This window comes from Rhinolophus ferrumequinum, chromosome 16 (genome assembly GCF_004115265.2).
Source record: "Rhinolophus ferrumequinum isolate MPI-CBG mRhiFer1 chromosome 16, mRhiFer1_v1.p, whole genome shotgun sequence".
Taxonomy (NCBI): Eukaryota; Metazoa; Chordata; class Mammalia; order Chiroptera; family Rhinolophidae; genus Rhinolophus; species Rhinolophus ferrumequinum.
In genome coordinates, this window is record NC_046299.1 from 52239336 (window position 1) to 52257211 (window position 17876).

General features: G+C 36.9%; 1 protein-coding gene across 6 annotated transcripts in view; it reads left to right on the forward strand.

The window, feature by feature from the left end:
* SAMD8 (sterile alpha motif domain containing 8) overlaps positions 1 to 16924 on the forward strand; it is a 52964-nt gene extending 36040 nt beyond the window's left edge. For 3 of the 6 annotated variants that reach the window (XM_033130578.1, XM_033130580.1, XM_033130581.1), the window contains 4 exons: positions 2398 to 2493; positions 4343 to 4460; positions 9200 to 9350; positions 9526 to 9830. In XM_033130578.1, the coding sequence (XP_032986469.1) occupies positions 2398 to 2493; positions 4343 to 4460; positions 9200 to 9350; positions 9526 to 9830 (670 nt within the window). Of the gene's footprint in view, positions 1 to 2397; positions 2494 to 4342; positions 4461 to 9199; positions 9351 to 9525; positions 15337 to 16607 lie in introns of those variants that run through there. The other 3 variants (XM_033130582.1, XM_033130577.1, XM_033130579.1) reach the window with 3 other exon arrangements.
* The last annotated feature ends 952 nt before the right edge of the window (positions 16925 to 17876 follow it).

Genomic DNA, 17876 nt, shown 5'->3' on the forward strand with positions numbered 1-17876 from the left:
AGTCTCAAAAATTTATTCTCCAGCCCACACCTATAGAATTGCTAAAAAGAAAAAAAAAAAAAAAAAAAAGATAGTAACACGGCCTGATGAGGCTTCAGAGCTACTGATGCCATCACACATTGCTGGTAGAAATGCAAAATGACACAACTGCTGTGAAAACAGTTTGATCATTTCTGAACATTTTAAATGCACATTTAACAAAAGACTAAACACTTTCACTCCTAGGTGTTTACCCAAGAGAAATGAAAACATATGTCCATGCAAAGACCTGTATGTGGCACTTATTCATAATCACTCCAAACTGAAAGTTGCCCAAAATGTCCATCAACCAGTGAATGGATAAAGTAACTGCAGATAAAGAATTATGCATGCAGTAACATGGATCAATCTGAAACATACCCATGCTGAATGAAAATAGTCAGATACAAAAGGTATCTGGACAGACACTATGTGAGTGCATTTATGTGTCCTTCCAGAAAAGGCAAACCTGTAAGGGATGGACATCAGAGATCAGTGGTTGTCCCAGAGCTGGAAGTGAGGGAGGGGATTGACTACAAAGGGGCACAAGGGAACTTTCTGGAGTGATGGAAATGTTCTATGTCTTTATTGTGGTGGTTACATGACTGAATAGGTTTTTCAAAACTCATTGAATTGTATAGCTAAAAAGGGTGAATTTTTCTGCTTGTAAATAAACCTCAAATAAATCTGACATTAAAAACTCTAGCCCCTCTTTCACAGAAAACAGCTGGAGGATATAATATACACCATCAAAACTAAGGAGTAAACTGAGAAAGGGGAGAACGTGAGATTCAGGAAGAAGAGAATCCATTGTAGAAAAGAGGAATTTCCAAGATGAGGGTTCAGTTTTATTCCAACAAATAGCCATGCAGGAGAACTAGAAAATGGCAACCATTCTAGGGTGGACAAGAAGAAGAGCTCTGGGAGAGCTTCCCCTGAAGAAAAAAATTGAAATTGATAGAATAATTTGGAGATGAATTGGTGATAGGCACACAAGAAACAGAGCAAACTAAAAAGAAAAAAAAAGTTCTTTATTAGCTCCAGAGAATTATTAGAAGTTGTACAAGAAGGGGCTTTAATCACTGTTCTCTGACTCAGCTATGAATAATATTTACAAACTAAACAAAATTGTGAAATAATATTGAGAGCATGGGAGAGAGAGAATGTATGTATATGTTTGTGTGTGGTGTGTGACTAAAAAATATGTCAAATAAAACAGAAAAGTGAAAGTGATCACCTCTGGGGAGCAAGAATTAAGTTTAGGTTGGGGGTAGGGCAGAAAACTTATTTTCATCATAAACATTGTAAAACTATTTTAAATACATAAAAATTCATATAAATACATATACATACATATATATTTGTTTTTTATATGTTTATTTTAAAAGTTTGAATTTTTACAAGTCATTTAAAAGAATCTTTTATCTGAACATTTCTGTTATGTGAACTAATCTTTCCCCAGTGATGCCAGATAAATAAGTCAGCAATAGATTAAAAATGCATAAGAGGAGTCCCGCCCTGGACAAGAGTCCTCCCTTTGCCCAGCATATCACGCTGTGTACGCTCCCTGCCCATTAGTCACTTAGTAGCCGTCTCAGTTATCAGATCGGCTGTTGCAGTATCAGCAGTATCACAGGGCTTGTGTGCAAGTGACCCTTATTTAACAATGTCCCATTCACCTCACTTCATCTCATCACGGAGGCATTTTAGCATCTCACATCATCACAAGAAGGGTGAGAACAGTACAATAAGACACCGCACGAGAGAGACCACATTCGCCTAACTTTATTACAGTATATTGTTATAATTGTTCTATTTTATTATTGGTTATTACTGTTAATCTCTTACTGAGCCTAATTTATAAATTAAACTTTATCAGAGGTACGTATATAAGGGAAAACACATAGCATATATAGGGTTTGGTACTGGCTATGATTTCAGGCATCCACTGGGGTTCTTGGAACGTGTACCCCATGGGTAAGGGGAACTATTCTATATTAAAAATAGGAGTTAAGGTCAAGCCCTGCTTGTGTGGATTCTGAAATAAGCACATCATGCAAGAAGTGAGCCTTTTTTCCGCTGTCTTTTGTGGGCAGTCCTAGATCCAGGTCTGCCATGCTATAGGGAGGGAGAAAAGGGCCGTTACTTCTCTGCTGAGAACTCTGACTGGGAATCACAGACAAGAGGATCTGGTTAATAGGGTACCTTATGAAATAGTTGTTTCCCTTAGATTCTCCACATATCATCTCCTAAAAGAGGTAGAAGTTATAGAAAACAATTTTAAAGTCACTGATAGAAGAGTATCTTATTGAAAAGAATGGCGTCACTTATGTACATATACTTCTTGTCAGCCCAATATGTAATTTTTTTCTGTTTTAGTGTTCCTAGAATCCCATGGGCCTTTGCCATGACAGAAGTATGTGGCATGATTCTGTGCTATATTTGGCTCCTGGTTCTTCTTCTTCACAAGCACAGGTACCTCACTTATTCCATTAAAAGACTGAAAGTGTTTTGATTGTGTTAAAGGTCATCAAACTTGTTTCTCCCTTTGCAGTTTCCTTGTTAATTTCCTTCTCTAGTCATTATGACATGGTAGTTATTGACAAAGGACAATGTTGGAGGTTTGGTCAACAAAAGTCAGCCTGAGGTGACAGCTACATATTCAGTAATATTCTGAACATTCAGAATATCTGCAGGGAAAGATCACAGATAGCAGTGATCGGTCATGGGCTAACCTTTGACATTCTAGCCTTATTTTTCTTAAGAAACAAAAACAATGTCCTGTTATGTAGAAGGATAGAAACTACTCCAAGGACAGTCTGTGGTCACATGTTTGGATAGAAGAAACTTCTCTGCTTGGAGGAGGCCCATTGAAAAAGAGATTATTTTGCACAGACCATACATGCCTCGTCAGTGTGGTTTACTTCAGATGGTACAGGAAATTGCTGAATAGGGAACATGCTGCTTTGGCATGTTCACCAAGAAATATAAAGGGAAAATTTTTTTCTCATTTAAAAAAAGAGAAGCATAAAGTGACGCTCTTTTCCTATGTTAATGAGGTAAAATTACTTGATTTAAGTAAAACATAAGGCATACTGAAGAAAAACTTAAAGAACTAGAAAGTTTGTGGATCTGCTCTTCTTCGTCTTTGGATGCTGAAGAGGAACAGGGCCACTTTCTTGATTTTTCGATCCTTTCTTCCCACAGGGAGCTTGAGGGAAACCACAGTGACGAGCTTTGGGTCCTAAGTAGCAATTATTTCAGGGCTTTGAAGGTGAAGAGAAAGGTTGATGTTTGCTATTCCTGTCACACTTTTAGGCCATATTGCACTTCATTCTCTCCTGTTTGCAGCAATATTTTTAACTGGGTTGCTTGAAACCAGACGTAGTTTTAAAAAACTGCTGCTTTCTGGTTTAAGTTTGTCTTACAAAACGCTATGGATTTGAATTTATCCACTCTTCAAAACACGAGTTTATAGGAAACCCTGGTTAGCAAATCATAGCAGTCGCCAGTTAAATGCAAATTTTGATGTTTAAATTAGAGAAAGAAAGTGTCAAAATGTGGTCTTTGTGCCGCTTTCATTAGAATCACCTGGGCTCTTATTAAAATGCAGAATTCCACGCTCCATCCCAGGTGTACACACTAAAGTTTGAAGTATACCTAACTTTGCGTCCAGTGCTTTTTTTGAGGGTTGGGGGGAGCATTTTGAAAATGTGTAAAGCATAGTCCCAGTACTTAAGAATCTTACAGTCTGTTTTGGTTTAAGACATTTTTAAAAATAATACAACAGTGTAAGTGATGTCACAATGCAGTTCAAAATTTGTGTTAGAGATATACTTAATGTAAAACTTAGTATTAAAAAAACTTAGTGTTTTATAGCTTAAGTTGAAGTTAGGAGAGGTTAGAGAACATTCATTAGGTAGCTGCTATCATGAAGGAATTTACAGTGTTATTAGTAAGCAAAAAATTCCCTAGAATCACGCGTTTAACTTTATATCTCTCATTAAGTACATAACTTATGAGCAATATATGAGTAATAGGACTAGCACTAAGTTGAGTCAGACTAGGCACAAGTCTTCTCTTTTACAAGAGTCTACTCTTGCTTTCTCTCAGCCATATTTTCTTATCATGTTCTGTGACGCTCTGAGGTCTGCACTGTCCAGCATGGCAAGTGCTAGCCACATGTGGCTATTTAAATTTCTGTCCTCTTCAAAGAGTCGAGCGGTTTTCCCGCTTGCTTTCCCTTTAAGTAAACATTGGATGGCTGGGGTATTTGGGTTTGTTTTCTTCTGATCATCTCCCCGTTTGGTCGCTCTGTTCACAGGTCAATACTTCTGCGAAGGCTCTGTAGTCTGATGGGTACTGTGTTCTTGCTTCGCTGCTTTACCATGTTTGTGACCTCGCTCTCCGTGCCGGGACAGCACCTGCAATGTACTGGAAAGGTAGCCTGCTGCCTTCTTTATCATTCTTCCCTCTTGTTCCCTGTGGGTTCATGGCACCATGTATGCAGTGGGGCCAAGACTTTGCTTTTAATATTAAAATGTGCTTTTCAGCATTTTCATTATCTTGTAATGAACCTTTAGAAATAATCTGGTAAAAATGTAAAGCCAGAATCTACCTCCCTGTTACTTCTATCTATTGATACTAGTTCTACACTGTGGAGCTATAGGAAAAAAAAAATGCTTTCAATTATCATCGTCCCTTTCCCACCACCATCAGCATTTTCAGTTCCTCATCACAGAACTCTGGTCCCTTCGCTGTCCTAATCAGTCCTTTTTTAAGTGTTGCAGTTCGACCATATTCCATTTAAAGTACAGTGCTCACTCCTCCAAACTTTACTCTTTCTAGGATATACTAAATAATGGCTGATTTTTTTGTTTTTGTTTTATATTTTGTAGCTTGTTTTGTTATACTGTAGGCATATCTTCTCTTCTGGTTAAATTGAGAGAAGAGAGATTATACAGATGGGAACAAAAAAAAGGGTAATTAATTACTTTAAAACTATAAAAAAAACCCCTGAAAATCACTTACACTTTTTTTTTTTTTTTAATTTATTGGGGTGACAATTGTTAGTAAAATTACATAGATTTCAGGTGTGCAATTCTGTATCACATCATCTATAAATTATATTGTGTGTTCACCACCCAGCACTTACACTTTTTATACAAAATTGACTATTGTGACTCGTTGAATTTGGACAGAAGAATTTATTGTCTGACTTTTCTAAGCCTCCATGCTTTAGTTATGTTTTTGCAAATATAAATATGTATATTAACATCTTTGTTATTTTAATGTTTATAAAGTGTAAAACAAAATTATCAGTTCTTTTACAGCAATATAAATAGCTGAAATGCCAACAAGGGAGGATTAAGCAGCCAAACGAGACTAAGAGCTAAAAATACAGCCCTGAGCTGAAGGGTGACAAAATTCCTCCAGGTATTAGGAGATTGACCCATAAGAAAGCGAGAAGGGTTATATGCCATTTAGGATTTAGTGTAAAGGAAATGTTTTATTTTTAAGATAAAAGCTGTTTTGTTTTGTTTTTCAAAAAGGGAAAGTGATTTTTTTTTGTCATTATAGAGTGATATGTTTATTAGAAAAATTCAAATTTTAGGGAAGTATATAAATTAAAAAGTCAAAGCTCCCGTAATGCCCTCTTTTTTCACCCTACCTCATAAATAAAACTATTCACAGTTGTGCGAATATATATAGTCACATAGACTATTTTTAAGCCTGTTTACATATTAAGATAAGTTTATATAGATAGATACTTTTTAAACAAAAGTTACGATTATATTGCATAGTTTTTTTTCAGCTTATGTGTTATTTAATAGTAAGTTGTTTACTTTTCTCTGAAGAAATACATATAGCTATACTACATCTTTTCAATAGCTGCAGAGTGTTCCATTGTATAATTTACCAGTCTCCAAGTGATACTCGTTTAGGTTGTTTCCAAATCTTACTATTTATAAACACTGCTGTTGTAAACATCCTTGTACACTAATTCTTTTTCACTATTTAATCATCTCCTTAATATAAATTCCTGGGAGTGGAATTATGAAATCAAAGAACACACACATTAAAAATTGTGATATGTATTGCTCCAATGTCCACTAGGAAAGACTAGTTTTCACTGCCAGCAATGTATGCATGACAGTTTCCCACCCCTGTGCATGCACTACTTATCAATCTTTTCAGTCACTGCCATTCTGATTAATGAAAGATGATATCTGAGACTTTTATGGTCTTATGTTTTGTATTTAAATCTTTAATTTATTGAATTTATTTCTGTACATGGTGTGAAGTAGCGATAGAACAGTTTCCCCAAGTAGCATGCTAATTGATTAGAAAAGATTTAAAAAAAGAAAAATACAAGCTTATTACCTTGAAAAGAGAATTTCCTATAGCGCAAGTATTTAATTGTGGCTCAGCCACTAAGGAGAAGGACATTTGGTCATAGGGCTGCAACATGTGCTGCAAAACCAAACTAGATACCATCCCTCTACAGCATGGACAGCCCTTTTTCTGTCTCTAATGACTGTTTACCAGTTGGTTATTTATGGACATTTGTATTCAAATCTGCACCAAATGATGTTAATGGCTTTGAATTACTAAATAACCTACTTACTGACCTATATTATTTGCAGCAGTTGTTAAAAATAGAAAGGTAATATATGGTCATGGAAGGAGAACTGACTCTGGGTGGTGAACAGACAGTGCAACATACAGATGATGTATTATAGAAATGTACACTTGGAACCTATGTAATTTTACTAACCAATGTCACCCCAATAAATTTAATAAGTAAAAAATAAATAGAAAGTTAAGGTGATAGTAACTAGCAATCAAATCCCTTACAGTGAACTTCCATAGGGCAACATTCATTGTCATTAATTGCTTGAGATTAAATTCCTAGAAGTCGGAGGTTTGGGGGCAGAACCAAAAACATGCCTGCTTTTGAAATTAAGCAACGGACTCACCTTAAGGAAAGAAACGCTTAAAGCGAATTTCTATACTTTTTCTCATCAAAGCATTTTATTCATTCTGTTGTGTTACGATTTTTATTTTTCTGGAAGAATATTTGGGATATTTAAGACGGGAAAGGATAGGGAAACTTGAGTAATTGAGCAATAATTGCTTTCTTTTGACTGACCTCACCGGTATCCATGGCTGAGACTTTTTCCTAGGTTCTTCACTGCCTGATTTTTTCACTTTCACGAGACTAACATCTCTAACCCTATTCTCATTAGAGGTCATGGAAGAACCAAATCAGGTTTATTTTAGCACCTTCTCTTTCCTTTTCTCTACTAATAAATTCCTCTTCCTCTCCTGCCCTCCACTAAGGCAGAAGGGGAAAGCTGGGTTGTGTATATAATCAGCAGGTGAGCTTTCTAATGAAATTGTGATATCTAACGAGGATATTCTGTTACCAAACAAGGAGGTCTGCCCACTCTACGCCCAGCAGAGCAAAATACTGAACATTGAGTTTTGCAGAGGAGAAATCGGAGCCATTTATTCCATGGCACCAAGCCAAGAAAATGGGAAGCTAATTATTTAAATCCAAACTCCCCGATGACTTTTGAGCAAAGGTTCTTAAACGCAGAGATTGAAGGTTAGAGGTAGGGGCTGAGGGTGAAGCTGATTGGTTAGTTCTTGTGCAAGCTTCAGTGGTTTTCCTTTCCTAATTCAGTTCCTGAGGGCATCTGGTTTCATGCCTTCATCACTGGTCAAGCGTCTAACTGATTGAGGAGCCAAGATTCTGCAAAATATCTCACAATTGTACGTCAGTGATGTCTTTAAAGCAGAAACTGAATATCTGGTGACCTTTGTTACTCTTCAAGCTATCATTGTTTTGTGCTGAACGAGGTGCATTTTTCTATTATCTCAAGTAAAGTGTACTTCTAAACATTTTTTTCTGGAACTTGCTGTATAGGCAGGCCTTCAGTACATGACTAACATGCTTTATACTGTTGGACTATAAGCTACTTGACAAACAAAGCAATGGAAACATTTAGGGCTTTGGAATTGGACTCCCTGCATTCACATCCTAGTTATGTTACTTACTAGCTAGCTGTGTGCCCTCTCTAAGCCAGTTTTCTCATCTGCACAATTGAGTTATTTCATAGGATTGTTGTGGAAATTTAATGTAATAACACATAAACCACTTAGCAGTATGCCTTGCACATAGTAAATGCACATACAATTTTAGCAATTTTTTGTATTGTTACTATGTGTTATAAATGCCGTGTGTGTGTGTGTGTGTGTGTGTGTGTGTGTGTGAGAGAGAGAGAGAGAGAGAGAGAGAGAGAGACCATTGCTCAAACTCTTCCTCAAAATGGATTGCTTTTTTAAATTTATGTGTGGGGGCTGGGGTTCAAGATGGCTATGGTTTAATAAACAAACAATGGTTTATTCTCCCTCATAAGAGAAGTCTGAAAGTAGGTACTCCGGGTCAGATATGGTAACTAGGGAGGCGTGATTCTTCTGCCTTCCTGCTCTCCTATTCTAACACTTGGCTTGCATCCTCAAGGCCATTCTGTGGTTCAAGAAGGCTGCTGGAACGTCATCTATCATGTCTGAGTTGTAGGCTAGAAGAGGAAAAGATAGACAAGACTTCCTGTGAGCCATTGTCTTTCCTTTGTTAAGTACCCTTCCCAGAATTCTTTTACACTTCCACTAAGATCTTACTGTAAAAAACTTAAGTCACATAGCAATACCTACCTGCAAGGGAGGCTGGGAAATGGCAGTGTTTTGGTTGAGTTCATTGCCACTTTAAATAAATTTGAGATTCTGTTACTGGAGAATGGATATCGAATGGTAGCCATTGTCTCTGTCAGCCTATTTCTTATTGGCAAGAACAGCCAAGCAAATTACTACTCTCTTATTGGATTACAAACTAGGAAATATTTTTATGTCGTAGTGATCTTTTCATTGTAAAGAAACTCCTAGTAGAGAAGTTTGAATTCTGTAGATTTCATTTAATTACCAAAATATTTATGAATACAGCCAAACTTGGACCACCCGTTCTTGATATCTGGAATGAATTAGACTCTGGGTCTGGTTGTTTTTGCTTAGATCTTATTTCTAAGCCATTCAGCATTTGAATTTTAGTGGGAGTAGCTGTATGGAAGCTCCTCCCTCCCCCAGCACTCGAAGCACTGATTCACAGCTTTCTTTATAGATCTACGGCAGCGTGTGGGAGAAACTGCACCGGGCCTTTGCCATCTGGAGCGGCTTCGGTATGACCCTGACCGGCGTGCACACTTGTGGGGATTACATGTTCAGTGGCCACACAGTTGTCCTGACGATGCTGAATTTCTTTGTCACGGAATGTAAGTATCTCTTTAGTGCTTCTATGCATATTACATGACTCACTGCAGAGAAAGCTTTGGGTAGGGTATCAAGTTCTATGAAGAGTGGGAGAAACAGACTGACCTAAGAAACATGGGGCTTGAGAAGCATTAGAAGGAATGTGGTTTTAAAATGATCTTTCTGTCCTTTTCCCAGATACACCAAGAAGCTGGAATTTCTTGCACACTTTATCCTGGGTTCTCAACCTCTTTGGAATCTTCTTCATTTTGGCTGCCCATGAACATTATTCCATTGATGTGTTTATTGCCTTTTATATCACAACAAGACTCTTTTTGTACTACCATACACTAGCTAACACCAGAGCATATCAGCAGAGTAGGAGGGCAAGAATTTGGTTTCCCATGTTTTCTTTTTTTGAATGCAATGTTAATGGTACAGTACCTAATGAATATTGTTGGCCGTTTTCAAAACCAGCAATAATGAAAAGACTAATTGGATGAAGACTATCTTTGTTATGAGTTTGTTATTAAACATACAGTGGCTGTTGAAAGTGAATAACTTTGCTTCTCCCCCTTGGTTGTTCCTGGATGCCTTGCTTTTTGGCTCATATGTTAACAAAGTAATGTTCCCTGTTCTGAGCAAGGCTGTGATTATAGAAAGCAAAAAAGAACTACCAAGAGTCCTTATAAATCTGTTTGAACAGAAAGCTTAAGTAGATGTTTTCTGCCCCTTCTCTTTAGACAGAGGTAATGGGATTGATTGAAGCCAGGCTGTTACCCTTACTTGTTGAGTATTTGCTTATTGAACTTAAGCAAATCAACTTAAGCAATTTGCTGCTTGAAAGCGTTTTTTTTTTTTATTTCCAGTAGGACTCCAGTCAAGAAATAATATGTTTCGAATCTCATTATCTTCAAAAGAAAAACCCCTACCAAGCAAACAGTTGTACTTGTTCTTTGAACTAATCTCTGTGTCTTTTTAAAAATGCAACTCTGGAAAGTGATCCGTTTTGCTAACAAATAATTTTTATCTTCTGAACCCATCTTCAAGAAAAGTGTATTGAACATAGCAGGATGCCCGAAATAAGAAGAGAAAGGGGCCGTACCTGAGGTGACAAAGTACAAATACAGTACTGGCATTTTTCACCAAAGATGCAACAGAAGATGCAGTTCCTATTTTGTTCTGAGGGTTCAGGATTCATGAGGGGAACATGGCTGCACCCATAAAAATAAAATTGGCTGAATTTTAGTGATATAGGCACCTGGGATAACTTTGTGCAATAGCTGTTAATTAGATGGCAGCCCAATTTTATCCTTTTGAATGATGTTGTTTCATGAGCAAAACAGTGGAGTGTTTTCCCAGATGTTAGATAAAGTCCTTAAGTAGGGAGATGTGCATGCAAAAAACATTTTTTCTCTTTCTGGAAGAAATTTATAGCAGGTTGCAGGCATAATATAACTTTTTGGTTTTTGAAATTTCTCATTCTTGGTCATCAGAGGTAAGCGGTCACAGACATGTTTGGATCTGAAAAGGTTTTGTTTTTGTTTTTTAAATTTTTAAATACAATTGTGTACATACATTCTTTCTATTTAGACTTAATTTGGCAGTCAGGAAGTGATACAATTTAGTTGCTGTTTACAACACTAGAAATTTAGTACCTTATGTAATTTGATCTGTGTGATAACATTTGTCGCTTTACTTTTAATAATTTTAGTTAGTAGCTATGATAGTAGGATGGTTATGGAATTGCAATTTGAACCCCACCTGATGAGCTTGATGAGCTTAGCCACTTGGAATATTAATTGTGTAGTTTTTACATTCCATTTTAAAACAAGGTGTTAGAAAAGGTGCTGGCATATTGAGGTCTAAAATTAGGCCACTTAGCAGGAATCTGCTCCTTAGATGGGTGAAATATTTTATTTTTGCACTTTGAGTCATATTCCTACCCCTGTATAAGCTATAGAGGAGCCTTGAATGGATGGGGCAGGAGAGGAATATTATGTGAACAAGTTTTAGCCAGTGGTAAGTGACCCCAATTTGAGTCTGCTCTGAACATTATTTTTTATTTCTCACTTGAGAAATGGCACAAAGCAATTCAAGTTTTATTATGCTTTTAAATCTCATACTTCAGAATCTTACAATAGCTGAAATTTTTGATTCTATTTCATGCTAGGGACAGAAATGCCAACATTTCATCTAAGGAAATTGCATCATTATGAAGGGTGAAGGAGGCTTCCTATGCCAGTTAGCGTAGTCTGGCGCTTGAGGTCAAAAGATGTGTTACTGCCATTGTTTTTCCAAATGACAGAACAGGACCGAATTTAGCTAGGGAGGCACTAATTTTCAGGCTTTTGGAAAAATGTTTCAAAAAAAATCTGTGACAAAATTAATTCAAGAATGTTAAGTAGTTAGTGGTCAAACTTCCTAACATCAGTCTTGTTTCCTTCATATGGATTCTATTCTAGAACAAAATAGAAAAAAATAAATTAGGACTAATTTGCAGAGCTATTGACATTGAGAGTGCCTAACAGCAGACTACTATGAAGATTGTAAAATAACTTTTCAACCTTGGGTTTATCATATCTGTTTTGAGGAAAAGGTAAGCTAGACTTATAATTTATTGTTATAACTATTACAAGGCAAATGTTTACATAAATCAATCATCTCTAAGTCTCTTTCTTGGAAATTGAGACACAGTTCTTTTCCGTTTTTTTTTTTTTTTTTTTTTTTTAACATGAAACCTACATTTTAGTTGCTTTTTGTTTTGTCCAGAAATTTCCAGATTTTTTCTTTGTATTTTTTTTCCTTGTTAAAAATCTAAACCATAGTGATGGTAGTATTAACATTTACATTTTGAGAGTGACTGTGGCTAGGTAGAGAAGCTACATGCCTTAGATCTACATAGTTTTTGACCTTGTATTAGGTTCTACAGTTGCAGACTTGTGAGACGCTTACATCATTCAACTCTGAGACCTCAGTATAGAAGGAATGAAGAAGGTTTTTGGTTTAGGGATGCAAACTGGAGATTATGTTGAAAGTCTTTGATGCATTTTCTATGTTCCTGGCGACTGTGACCTTTTTCCTTTCCTTCCTTTCTTCTTTCCTTCTTTTCTTCCTTCCTTCCTTCCAGTCCATGCAGGGCAGTGTTACTAAAGGGTAATTGAAGTTCTTAGGGAGTAGAATGTTTTGAAGAAGGCAAGTTTGATGTTCTCTTGAAACAATTTGGGAGGAACCTTTTTGGCTATGCTGCAGAAATCTCAGCATGCCTGTCCTCTCCATAGTTCTCTGTGGCCAGAATTGCTAGGCAGTTGTAAAATGACAACTTCCATATGTTGGGTCTGTTTATTAGTATCTTTTTAAATCAGGAAGCAAGAGCTTAGCCTTAGAATTAGTCCGTTAATAAGTGTGGACTGTTCACCAGAAGAAAATCCACTGACTGAGAGACCTGCTGGTAATGTAACTGACGCCGCAAGTGGCATTCTTCTCTGGCCTGTGCCTGCCTGATCGTTGTTACTTGCAATTCCCCAAAATCCTATAGTTTGTCAGTGGAGAACAGAGGAGACAAATGCTTTTATAGCTGATATGAAACAGTCTGTTTTAGGGACATCTCTTTGGAAAGTGTTATTTATATATTCAAAGTAATATTCATAACACTAACCTGCTTTGACTGTATTCAGCAAAAGGCAATTTCATCATTAGTTTCATAGTAAACTTTCTAAAGATTCCAATTCGAAAATGCTTGAGAACATTAACTTTATTCTTGTTTTAAACTCTCTGATCTAATAAATTTCTTTGATAGTCTTTTTTGTAGACTTAAGTTATCCCTTACTAAAAGTAATTATACTAAATCATTTGTCAGTTCTTTAAGGTAGTCAGACATATGAGACAAGAAAGCTGTCTTTTAGAATAGTCTAGTACCTTTCTTAAACAGTATTGGTTTCATTTAGATAGTTGCAAAGCCAACAAAGCATGTCAGTTTTAATGCCAACTTTACTTGGCATTTAAGACAGTTTGCATTTGTAAAAAGTTTCACCGGAATTACCCCTGCGTCTCTGTAGAGGAGAATTGTTAGTAACATCAAGAGTCAGGCTGCTTCAAGTGACCAATGCTGAAATTCCAGCAAAAGCCACCAATTTCAAGTAACTAAACTGTGGCCTACTACTTTGCATCAAGTTCAATAAAAATATCTATGAAATCGATAAGCCATAATTCAGCTACCAATAAAGTTGGTTTTTAGCATATGTTCTACCCTAAATTAACCAAAGGACTTTTTATTTTGTGTACTCCATGTTTAAGCATAAAGAAGTGTTGTGCTTGATATGGAGAGAGAAGAAATACTATGTTAATTTCATTGTTATTTCAGGTCTGTTTCAATCTAAACTACTGGGTTGTCTGAACATAACCAAACAATGTTATTAGGTAGTAGGGTCATCTTAAAAATGCTTAATTTTAATAATTTTTTATTCAGAGAATCTAGGGATTGTTAGGATAATTCAAATATTTCTGATATGGCACAGAGGAAGTGGAAACTGGTACATAATGGGGGAAGCAAAATTAGCTCGGATTAAAGTGGACATGTTTTGTTTCAAGAATTCTACCTAAATGTCACCCTATCCACAGAAACTAGTATTACTTGAAGATGTGAAAGTTCCTGTGGTAGCCATACCTTGAAGCACAGTATTGTATATAAGTAAATATCTTGATTCTAAATTAAATCCAGATTTAACTAATATATATTATTTTATATCTTTGTTGTATTAAAATGTTTTAAAACACTAAAAATAAAACATTTGAAAGTTGGATTACAGTCTCTTATTTAACTGTCTTTGCAGCTGGGCTATTTTTTATACAGTGAATTTTTATTTTTCCAAATGATTGGGCCCTGCAACTCTAAATCCTAATGTAGTATCTAGTCCCTGGCATTTTCTAATTCTTAGTTGTCTGTTAGATAAGCCATTTTCCCTTTCCCCTTTCTTTTCTGTAAACTAGGAAAGAAAAGTGATCTTCCTGAGGGTATTAGAATAATTGTAGATTAAGTTGAGAGGGAGGCAAGAAAAACAAATCACTACTTATTCCTGGACGCATTAAAGTTTTTGTTTTTTATTTTAATTGTAGATTATATAGGAAGATGCCATCATCCTGTTAGATCAGCTTTGGAGATAACGATGAACAGGAAAGGGAAGTAGTGGTTAGGGTAGCCCAGAATCACAGAGTAGTGGGAACACTACTAAGCACTGTCACAGGTGTGGGAACAGATGAGCTTAATTTACAACTGAACTTGCCTTCATGATGACTGCTAACTGTATGTAGCCTGTCTGGTGCTGGTCCCAGCACGTCTTTCTCTCCGGAACTCTGGGAAAGAATAGTCCAGAACAGACCTAGAGGCTGCTTGGTGGGATAGAAAATGCACAGGAGTTAGTTAGAATCTGAGGACCTGGGCATGAGTTACATCTCTGCCACTGAATAAATTGGGCTTTTTCTTCCAGCCCCACTTAACCTTATGTGTAAAATGGGTTAAGGGGTGCCTACCTCATAGGTTGTATTAAGGGCCAGATTATGAAAATACTGTAGCCTTGTTGGCCCAGTATCTGGTACATACTGCTGAAATAGTAGTTGAATCTAGGTCAAGAAAATAGGGCTTATGCGCCCAGGGATTTAATAATCTGGCTGGCAAGGTGACTTTAAAAGGTAGCTAACAGCATTCATTGATGGAATAGACCAGTAGTTTTAAAACTGCTTGGCTGGCAGCATTTGAGATCTTATTCCCTGGCATGTGTGGTCAGTTTGACTCAAACGCTTATAAAAGTTCTTTACAGGTTTGAACGTTTCTTATGTTGACATGGGTAAGAATATTTTCCCATTTATTTGTATTTCTTCCTACATGAATTATGGGTCCATGTTATTCATCAATTTTTTTCTGTTAAGAGTTTAATGATTTTCTTAATAATTTGCCTGAGCATTTTATATATTAAGGATATTAACTCTGTCATATTGGGGACAGATAATTTTTCCTGGTTTGTCCATTACTTTTTAATAAATGATTTTTGATGCTTGTAAAATATTTATGACTACACATTTGATCTTTTGTCTTTTTAACCTAGGTAGTTCTTTCCCATCTTATGATCAATCACCAAGTTAAAGTGACTTTTTTTTCCTGGTAGGTGAGATTATAAATGAAATTTCTTTGTGGTTATAATTTCTGTACTTAATGTATAATAGCAAACAAGTAGTCTTTTATAACGAGGGGGGGAAAATCCCCGAAAACTCACCAAATTAGAAAAATAAAATAAAAACGTTGTGCTGTTTACCTAGAGAAGAAAAAAAAACCACAAAACTGTTTGGCTGAACATCTTCAGGGGTAGGGGAAGGGGGCTGGAGCTTGTACCATTTTCTTCCAGAGTTGGTGTTTTGTACATTTGACTTTCCTGGTAGGCTTTCCCTTTGGAAAAAAAGTGTTGAAGATAGGGGAAGGAAATGTTTGGAAAAGACTGAGGCAATAGACAAATTTATTGTCTTCCCTTAATGGTAATGCTAGCTTGAGAGGAAGGGCTCACTGGGGACTGAGGGCCCAAGAAGAATTCTCTAAGCATATGAAACTTGAACTGAGCCCTCCCTGAAGGATAATTCCTAAGGACTAAGCTTAATGAGCTCTAATTATCACGCAAAAAATTTGTATTTGTGTATTTATTAGGGGAACTGATAGACAGGGTATGTGTTTGATTTTGTTATAAATGGAAGCCTTGGGAATGCCTGTCGCCAAGGTCAAAATTGTGGGGACAAGTATAAATAGTTGTATAATATAAAATAAGAATTGGTAAAGGCAGCATGTAAGTCAAAAAGAGAGGTAAGATGGTGGAAAGTATACAAGAAATCACTGGTGATGAAGGGAAGGCTAGAGACCTCAAGATAGTAGGTCAAGGAATCAGGACTGGGCACAGCTTGTAGGAGGCCTTTGCCCCCCAGTCAAGAAAGATCGACATCAAACAAATGAATGGCCAGCTACTAGTGGCTGGTGTAACATGAATCTAGGATGTATAACATACATTGAATCCAGAATTGTCTCTCTTTGGTGGTGCACCTCACCCACCTGTTGGAGTGCGAGGTTGCCAGGGATCACGTGGAGGTGGGAGCTGCTTTGGCAGAAATGTGAGGAGGGCACCGGGTGAGCGAATGCCTCAGAGGAGCTCAGTGACCACCGTCAGCTCTAACTTTGAAGACCAGATCATAGCTCGAATGCCTCTGCTAGAAGAGCAAGATACTTAAGTGCTGTATGTTCTCAGCTTGCAGGGCTCCCTGAGAGCAGAAATACAAAACCACCGTGACCTGTCCATATTCCAGCCTGAAGAGCCCTGGATCCCCCTCTAAAGAGAATACCTGTACCTAATGGCTTTTTTGATGCAGACTAATCAGCAGCCTTCATCAGTAAGACGTCAAAGTCCACGAAATCTGATCCGATTTTTCCACAAAGACTGATTTTGGAGACTTAGCTGGAGAGCATTTTGGCAGTCGTGATGCAATTTGAGGGACTTCAACACGGATGAAATCTCACATGCAGAAATTTGATAAGCCTAACTGCCCAGGCAAGAGTCTGAATTTTCTTCACTATTGATTCCACAGTGATACCTGTGATTCTTACTATCTTAACATATATATATGTGTGTATGTATTTTATGTGTATATATATATATATTAATTTTAAGTAAATAATTTATGAACATGGTAACAAACTATATATACTGAAAACTCTTTTCCTCCCACCCCAGCCTTTTAGTTCTCCTTCCAAGAGGCAACCATTTTAACTAGTTTCTCCAGAGGTATGCTATGCATATACAAACTATTTTAAATTTATTTTTACATATTTTACACGAATTGTAGCATATACATGTATATGCATATTTACACGTGGTTTTGCACCTTACTCATCTCACTTAACATGTCTTCCCCTCCAAGGACACACCGTAGTTGAATAAGTTGGGTTTATTGCTCTTGAAATGAGGGAGAATTATACGCTATGGGGAATTATAGGGCATCGTTGGAGGGTGTTGGAAAGGACTTACTATAATTTGGGTTTGGATTAGGTGGCTTTGGGAAAAAATTTTAAGGAAATGTGGATTTGCTGTGGATTGGATGCTTTCGGGATGCTGGGGAAATTCTGTGGTTGGCTGTTTTAAATCTTAGCAGTAAAGCAGGAGGAATGAATCACGGCCAGTGTTACAATTGGTAAAGAAGCAGCCATCACTCATATTAGCCAGGCTAGAGGGGTATTTGGTTGTTTCTGTGGTTTCAGTAATGCTCATATTTTTATCTGTGTTGAGACACTATTACTATGTAGTCTTTGTTTTTCTCTTGATCTATCACAATCACAGATCTTGTCTGATGTTGATGTTCTTTGAATTTTATGTTCAGTGGGAAAATGGTAAGGCCTATCCATGAGTGCCAGGCCAGCCTCTAGCAGCACCAAGTTCTAGTTGATGGTACAGACCAGCTCCCTGATGTCAAAAGCTGCTTTTCTCTCTCTCCCATGATGTATTAGTGTTCTCTCCACACAA